General features: G+C 31.9%; 1 protein-coding gene across 1 annotated transcript in view; it reads right to left on the reverse strand.

The window, feature by feature from the left end:
• Positions 1-3,937, reverse strand: part of LOC135961123 (uncharacterized) — a 28,568-nt gene extending 24,631 nt beyond the window's left edge. The window contains exon 1 of the mRNA XM_065512619.1: positions 3,716-3,937. Coding sequence (XP_065368691.1) covers positions 3,716-3,937 — 222 coding nt within the window. The remainder of the gene's footprint in view (positions 1-3,715) is intronic.
• Between the last annotated feature and the right edge of the window lie 5,516 nt (positions 3,938-9,453).

Raw genomic sequence — 9,453 nt, forward strand, 5'->3', positions numbered from 1 at the left:
AATATCACTTGGGGTTAAAATCATCCCAAACTTCTAAAACCATAAAATAATTGTTAATTTCAATAGTGCTGATCAAAATTTGATTTTTATAGGAAACAAACTTTAAAATATTATATTGTGTATTAGAAAATAGTATTATGTACTAATCCATTCTGAAAATGTTCACAATTTTGTTCAATTTTGACCATACATTTATCAAACAGCTAAATATTGTATTTATACCTGATTTTTGCTTTAATAACGTAATTAATATTTTATTGAGGATTTTTGAATAATAAAATTGATTTTAACCCTTTAGTGCACTTTCGATTTATTAAATTTAAAAAATTACTTGAATGATTAATTTATTTAACTCTGAAAAACATTAAAGTTAGCACCATTCTTATTGAATGTGTTTTTCTTGATTTTAAAAGTTGAGTTTCTTTTTAACCCCAAGTGCTATTAAGAGTTAATTTTAAATTTTGTGCTGTTATTATAAATACTAGACATCATGTTATATTTTTTTTAAGCTTCATCAAAATCGGCCCAAAAATGTATAACATTTCGCTATCTTTCCATTAGAAATTCGAAATATTGAAAAATTTGACTTTTGACCTTCACGATTTAAGGGTTAACGTTTTCCGATTTTAGTAAAATTTTCAGACAACATTTAGAATTACCTGGACTGTAATATTCTGAATAGGTTTTACTTAAAGTTTGTAACAGTAAGGAAATTCGGCACATTCTCTAAAATATATCCAAAAAATTAGTTTTTCTCGAAAATCGCAAAATTTAAATCGCAGGTACGGAAAAACTACAGGAGGTATTGTCATACTTTTTCACATTTTTATTCCCTATTTTGTTGTCAATAAATCCCCATGTGATGATCAAAAAATTCTAAAATTTGTTTAACAAAATTTTTAAAAATTTTAAATTGGAGTTTTGAAAAAATTTATTTTTTTTGGTCATACCTGCGAATAGGTTAACGGTATCCTATGAAGACAAAAACTCATATACAAGTAAATATGGATATATTTTAGGTAAAAATAAGTTTTTATTTTAAAATTTCTCAAAAAATCTTCTCAAATTTCTTAAATGTAATTTTGTTCATAAATGTCTTGTTCTAGAGGCCCGAGACAGGTTAATGGCCGGGCGATTTTTTAATAACTTTAACATTTTTTAACCAATTTTTGTCGTTTATATCTTATTATAACGACAATTACGTACACATTTCGATTCTTTTAAATTAAATTGTAAAAGTCATTATTTAATGGCATAATTTTTACAAAAACTGAAAAATTGTTGTTTTCCCCCTTGTAAATGCACCTCAAAACTTCAGCGTCATTGCGCCACCAGTTAACGTTATCCTATCATCATAATATTTTACACAACGTGTTTCAATAATACATAGAACAATTCTAGAACAATTCTTGGAGCACTCTAAGCCTTACATCGTTGCAATGGACTTTAAAATATCTATCATTAGATATCCATATAGTCTATAGTCTATATTAATGATTTAGTAATCCAAATATGGATCAAAAATATGGCATAAATCGATGTTGTCCCAGTTTTTTCCTTATATACCTACAATGGACCTACAATGCACAGTGGTTTAGAAACTTTTTTTTTTGCAATAAATTCGGTATCTTGGGAACTATTGGAGATATTGTTACGAAATTTTACATATTATGAGCTGAGGTATTTTCGAGTTGATTTTCGTTTGTTCAGCTTACTTGGACCAATGGGGGCCAGTGCGTAGCCCTTCAAAGTTGATCACCTCGGGTCTCAAATTTATTAAAAAAATCGCCAAAAATCCATTTATGACCCGAAAGTGCTGAAATTTTGAATGTAATTGGTCCTTGAGAAGATCTACAAAAACTATGCTTACAAGTGTAGGTTATTTCTATTAGTTGAATATTCAGGTTTATAGATTTATTTTTTTTTATTTTGCCCCATCTTTTTATGGTTTTTTAGATATGGTTAGCCTACGGAGGGTCGAAATTTATTTTTAAGATATCAGCTATATTGTCGTATAAAAAGTTATACGCATCCAAAGTTGAAACTTGTAAAAAGGACCGCATTTTTTACGTTTTTCCCCAAAAAAGACCATATATTTTTTCTTTTGTAGAAACAAAATTTCTTCGGGACTATATATAATTTTTATATGATCCGGAAAGATAACTTAATGCAAAAGCGTGTAAAGAAAAACTTGGTTCACTTAAGCGGACATACCACCCCCAAAAAAATTTAAAAACAATTTTGAAAAAAAATAATTTTGTTTAAATAAAAATATTTAAAAAAAAATTATTTGTAAGTATAATTTGGTGAAGGGTATATAAGATTCGGCACAGCCGAATATAGCTCTCTTACTTATTGATCGATTTCTTAGATATCATATAAAAAAATCATTATTTTTTTAGATGTTCTACAGAAAATGTATTTATTCATTTGACTTGCTATAGAAAATTTATTAATAACTTTTATTTTCTATGGAAAATTGTTCGATAACTTTGACTTTCTGCTGAAAATTTATCGATAACCTTGATTTTTTTTCGAAATTTTAACGATGTCTTTGATTTTTTGTAGACAAATAGTCGAGGACTTGAATTTCCTACAGAAAGTTTAACAATAACTTGAATTTTCAATAGAATTTTTTTCCGAAAACTTTGATTTTCTGCAGAAAATTTATCGATAACATTGATTTTGTCTAGAAAATTTAGCGATAGCTATGATTAACTATAGACAATTTCTCGATAACTTTGATTTACTGTAGAAAATTTATCGATAACTTTGTTTTCTTATGAAAAATTTTTCGATAACTGATCAATAACTTTTATTTCCTAAAGAAAATTTTTCAATAACTTTTATTTTCTGTATAAAATTTATCAAAAACTATGAGTTTGTCTAGAACATTATCGATAACTTGAATTTCCCATAGAAAATTTATCGATAATTTTTATTAACTATGGAAAATTTATCGAAACTTTTATTGTCATTAGAAAATTTGTCGATATCTTGAATTTTCTATAGAAACTTGATCAATAATTTGAATTTCATATAGAAATTTTCTATTGATAACTTAGATTTTCTATTTAGAATTTATATATAACTTTAATTTTTTTTGTAGAAAATGCATCGATAACTTGAATTTCCCATAGAAAATTTTTCAATCACTTTTATTTTCTGCAGAAAATTTAACAAAATCTTTAATTTTCTGCAGAAAATTTATCAAAAACTTAGAGTTTCTCTAGAACATTTATCGATAACTTGTAATTTTTAAAGAAAATTTATCGATAACTTTAAGTTTCTGTAGAGAATTACCGTTAATTTGAATTTTGTATAGAAAATTTATCATTAAGTTGAATTTTTCATAGAAAATTTAACGATAAATTTTATTTATTTTCTCTTTAAAATCTATCGATAAGTTTGATTTATTTTCTATTGACAATTTCAGCCCATTTGTGAATAAATATTCCCCTGCAGTTTTTTCCCATTGAATTTAAATACGAAAAATGGGAAAAAAAGAAATTTTTATTCATGATTTCTTAAATTTGCTATGGAAAATTAATCTCTTTTTTAGATTTCTTAGATTTTCTTCGAATATTTTATCGATAACATTAATTTTTCATCACAGAAAATTACTTAAATTAATTTTACATAGAAATGTATCGATTACTTCAATGTCCTATATAAATTTAATATAAAAATATCTTAAGATTATGACTTTAACTACCTGTTGATGTATGTAGGGTGAATAACGTCTACTATTTATAACAAAGATGACCAAGGCATTCGCTCCAATAACACCCAGTGTCAAAATGAGTATGAGTACGGCTTCAATAGTTTCGGCAATGCCGATGTTTTGTAAAAAGTTATGTGAATTGTAGCGGGGATGTGAACAATTTGAATTTTTAACAGCTGGTGGTACGAGTAATGTACCGGATTTAAGGTCCATTGCAATGCTAAAATGAGAAATAATAAAATAAATTTTAAAATATTTGTATTTTAATTTAAATCTCTTAGTTACATATGTAAGTAATTTCACAATAGTACAATACATTAAATAAGTTTTACTTGTATATAAATATTTAGTAAGAAGATTTATACAGATTCTGTTAATTTAAATATTTGGCATAGTTTGGTATCCAGAAGATTTAAAATGTAAAATATTTTATGCATTTTAATTTATAAGTACTTGTAATCTTGCTTTTATAAATGCATTCAAATATACTTATTTAAATAAACCAATCTGTACATTTTTATTAAATACAATTGCTTTATATCAATACAAAAGACAAATATATTTGGCACTACTGTTATAAAAGAATCAGATTGATTTTAAATACCCAGTACGTATGTTTAATATTTTACCAACTAACAAAACATACATATTAATTATACGCACCTCAACACTAAATAACCAAACAAAAACTCTATATTAAATCATTTATTTCCCAAACATCACCACTGTGCACGACAAAAAATCCTTTGTCAGCCGAAAACAAAAATTGATCAATATAAATCGATATTTTCGTTGCACTTTTTTTTTTCATTTCACAATGAGAATTTTAATAAATTCAATTTATAAAGTGGAAGACATAAAAGCGACGAGTTTATGCATGTGTGCTGGAATTTATTTCAATAACATCTGTTGGCTACAGCAGCAGGAAAAGTCTTTGACGTTATACATCAATAATGCCATCAATAAATTTCAATTAAAAGATAAAACATCATTTCGAAAGTTATTGAAATTTAACTCATCAAAAATGTTGTCTGCGTATGCACTTCAGGGCACTTAATAAACTTAAATTAATATTAAATTGCAATGCATTCGACAATGGTCTTAAGTAATAAATTAATAAATGCTATAAGTAGTACTTCTGGTAAGAAAGGGATATATGTAAAGGAAAATGTCAAGAGAAATTAAGTAATATGAGTTGTAAAATGATACAATTTCAAGGTACAATTTAATAAAATAGTCTGTCGTCGAGTCAGTAGTTGAGTCAATAGTCGAGTCAATAGTCGAGTCAATATTCGAGCCAAAAGTCGAGTCTATAGTTGAGTCAATAGTCGGGTCTATAGTCGAGTCTATAGTCGAGTCTATAGTCGAGTCTATAGTCGAGTCTATAGTCGAGTCTATAGTCGAGTCTATAGTCGACCCTATAGTCGACCCTATAGTCGACCCTATAGTCGAGTCTATAGTCGAGTCTATAGTCGAGTCTATAGTCGAGTCTATAGTCGAGTCTATAGTCGAGTCTATAGTCGAGTCTATAGTCGACCCTATAGTCGACCCTATAGTCGACCCTATAGTCGACCCTATAGTCGACCCTATAGTCGACCCTATAGTCGAGTCTATAGTCGAGTCTATAGTCGAGTCTATAGTCGAGTCTATAGTCGAATCTATAGTCGAGTCTATAGTCGAGTCTATAGTCGAGTCTATAGTCGAGTCTATAGTCGAGTCTATAGTCGAGTCTATAGTCGAGTCTATAGTCGAGTCTATAGTCGAGTCTATAGTCGAGTCTATAGTCGAGTCTATAGTCGAGTCTATAGTCGAGTCTATAGTCGAGTCTATAGTCGAGTCTATAGTCGAGTCTATAGTCGAGTCTATAGTCGAGTCTATAGTCGAGTCTATAGTCGAGTCTATAGTCGAGTCTATAGTCGAGTCTATAGTCGAGTCTATAGTCGAGTCTATAGTCGAGTCTATAGTCGAGTCTATAGTCGAGTCTATAGTCGAGTCTATAGTCGAGTCTATAGTCGAGTCTATAGTCGAGTCTATAGTCGAGTCTATAGTCGAGTCTATAGTCGAGTCTATAGTCGAGTCTATAGTCGAGTCTATAGTCGAGTCTATAGTCGAGTCTATAGTCGAGTCTATAGTCGAGTCTATAGTCGAGTCTATAGTCGAGTCTATAGTCGAGTCTATAGTCGAGTCTATAGTCGAGTCTATAGTCGAGTCTTTAGTCGAGTCTATAGTCGAGTTTATAGTCGAGTCTATAGTCGGGTCTATAGTCGAGTCTTTAGACGAGTCTATAGTCGAGTCTGTAGTCGAGTCTTTAGACGAGTCTATAGTCGAGTTTATAGTCGAGTCTGTAGTCGAGTCTATAGTCGAGTCTGTAGTCGAGTTTATAGTTGAGTCTATAGTCGAGTCTATAGTCGAGTCTTTCGTCGAGTCTATATTCGAGTTTATAGTCGAGTCTTTAGTCGAGTCTATAGTCGAGTCTATAGTCAAGTCTTTAGTTGAGTCATTAGTCGAGTCTATAGTCGAGTCTGTAGTCGAGTCTATATTCGAGTTTATAGTCGAGTTTATAGTCGAGTCTTTAGTCGAGTCTATAGTCGAGTCTATAGTCCAGTCCATAGTCGAGTCTATAGTCGAGTCTATAGTCGAGTCTGTAGTCGAGTCTATATTCGAGTTTATAGTCGAGTTTATAGTCGAGTCTTTAGTCGAGTCTGTAGTCGAGTCTATAGTCGAGTCTATAGTCGAGTCTTTTGTCGAGTCTATAGTCGAGTCTGTAGTCGAGTCTATATTCGAGTTTATTGTTGAGTCTATAGTCGAGTCTATAGTCGAGTCTTTAGTCGAGTCTATATTCGAGTTTATAGTCGAGTCTTTAGTCGAGTCTATAGTCGAGTCTATAGTCGAGTCTTTAGTCGAGTCTATATTCGAGTTTATAGTCGAGTTTATAGTCGAGTTTATAGTCGAGTTTATAGTCGAGTTTATAGTCGAGTCTTTAGTCGAGTCTATAGTCGAGTCTTTAGTCGAGTCTATAGTCGAGTCTTTAGTCGAGTCTATAGTCGAGTCTATAGTCGAGTCTATAGTCGAGTCTATAGTCGAGTCTATAGTCGAGTTTATAGTCGAGTTTATAGTCGAGTCTATAGTCGAGTCTATAGTCGAGTCTATAGTCGAGTCTTTAGTCGAGTCTATAGTCGAGTCTATAGTCGAGTCTTTAGACGAGTCTATAGTCGAGTCTATAGTCGAGTCTGTAGTCGAGTCTTTAGACGAGTCTATAGTCGAGTTTATAGTCGAGTCTGTAGTCGAGTCTATAGTCGAGTCTGTAGTCGAGTCTATATTCGAGTTTATAGTTGAGTCTATAGTCGAGTCTATAGTCGAGTCTTTCGTCGAGTCTTTCGTCGAGTCTATAGTCGATTCTATAGTCGAGTTTTAGTCGAGTCTATAGTCGAGTCTGTAGTCGAGTCTATAGTCGAGTCTGTAGTCGAGTCTATATTCGAGTTTATAGTCGAGTTTATAGTCGAGTTTATAGTCGAGTCTTTAGTCGAGTCTGTAGTCGAGTCTATAGTCGAGTCTATAGTCGAGTCTTTTGTCGAGTCTATAGTCGAGTCTGTAGTCGAGTCTATATTCGAGTTTATAGTCGAGTCTATAGTCGAGTCTTTAGTCGAGTCTATAGTCGAGTCTTTAGTCGAGTCTATAGTCGAGTCTGTAGTCGAGTCTATATTCGAGTTTATAGTCGAGTTTATAGTCGAGTTTATAGTCGAGTTTATAGTCGAGTCTTTAGTCGAGTCTATAGTCGAGTCTTTAGTCGAGTCTATAGTCGAGTCTTTAGTCGAGTCTATAGTCGAGTCTATAGTCGAGTCTATAGTCGAGTCTATAGTCGAGTCTATAGTCGAGTTTATAGTCGAGTTTATAGTCGAGTCTATAGTCGAGTCTATAGTCGAGTCTATAGTCGAGTCTTTAGTCGAGTCTATAGTCGAGTCTATAGTCGAGTCTTTAGACGAGTCTATAGTCGAGTCTATAGTCGAGTCTGTAGTCGAGTCTTTAGACGAGTCTATAGTCGAGTTTATAGTCGAGTCTGTAGTCGAGTCTATAGTCGAGTCTGTAGTCGAGTCTATATTCGAGTTTATAGTTGAGTCTATAGTCGAGTCTATAGTCGAGTCTTTCGTCGAGTCTTTCGTCGAGTCTATAGTCGAGTCTATAGTCGAGTTTTAGTCGAGTCTATAGTCGAGTCTGTAGTCGAGTCTATAGTCGAGTCTGTAGTCGAGTCTATATTCGAGTTTATAGTCGAGTTTATAGTCGAGTCTATAGTCGAGTCTTTAGTCGAGTCTATAGTCGAGTCTTTAGTCGAGTCTATAGTCGAGTCTGTAGTCGAGTCTATATTCGAGTTTATAGTCGAGTTTATAGTCGAGTCTTTAGTCGAGTCTGTAGTCGAGTCTATAGTCGAGTCTATAGTCGAGTCTTTAGTCGAGTCTATAGTCGAGTCTGTAGTCGAGTCTATAGTCGAGTCTGTAGTCGAGTCTATATTCGAGTTTATTGTTGAGTCTATAGTCGAGTCTATATTCGAGTCTTTAGTCGAGTCTATATTCGAGTCTATAGTCGAGTCTATAGTCGAGTCTATAGTCGAGTCTATAGTCGAGTCTTTAGTCGAGTCTATAGTCGATTCTGTACTCGAGTCTATAGTCGAGTCTATAGTCGAGTCTGTAATCGCGTCTATAGGCGAGTCTAAGGTCCTATTACCGAGTAAACAGTCAATTCTTAAGTGGATATTGTAGTCGTGTTTTTATTATATAATAGAGTCTATAGTTAAGTCTTTTGTTGCGGCTATTATCCAGCATACATTCGAGGCTATAATCGGTTGTATAATCGAGTGTTTAGTTATGTCTAATACTACATATAACATCTCGTAGCTATCAATTATCTCTTATAGCGTAAGAGATATTGGCATTTGAATAACACATTTTTAACATTTTTACCCACCCTACTCCAGTTTTTTGATGACCGCGGTTTCAAATATTTTCCAATTTTCTCTATTTTTAATTTATAGGACTAACAAGAAATGTATATATAACATAAAGAAAAAATTGATTAAAAATAATGACTGAGTCCAAAGTTATGCTTAAATTTCAAAAATTTAAAAAAGGCGATTTTTCGTTATTTTTTTGGGAAAAAGTTGCTTTTATTCTTTTTAAGTTATCTAAAACAATTTCTAAGAAGATGCATAAAGAATATATAGCTACGAGATGTTGTATGTAGTACTCGGCGAGAAGATTCTATATATATGTAATTTTTTTGAAATCGGAACACAAACGAAGAAATATTATTATTTTTAAAATTGAACATACCCGTGGTCTCCTAGCAAAAGAGGTCTTGAGCTCCAAATCTTCTCGTAAAAAACCGGAAGCTCGATTTTGATTTTAGAACCATGGTTTCTTCTGAAAAAGTTCATAGAATTTTCCGTAGATTACGAATTTGCTATACGCTTTACCACGTTTTTTGGGCCCGAACAAATTGACCCACCCTAATGTCTATAGTCGAGTTTTTAGTTGAGTCTGATCTATTTTCAAATCTAAACAATGTTTTAAAGCAAAATTTCCATACAAAAATTGATTTTATAACGTTGTTTAAATTTAAAATATGTTTATGAATACGGCCTTTAGTGTATGGTATTATATTGTTGGGCTTGACCAGCCATACTTTCTTACTTTTTTTATAAAAAAATTTTTTAACATAAAACAATTTGGTCGCGT

Source organism: Calliphora vicina, chromosome 5, assembly GCF_958450345.1.
Source record: "Calliphora vicina chromosome 5, idCalVici1.1, whole genome shotgun sequence".
Classification (NCBI taxonomy): domain Eukaryota; kingdom Metazoa; phylum Arthropoda; class Insecta; order Diptera; family Calliphoridae; genus Calliphora; species Calliphora vicina.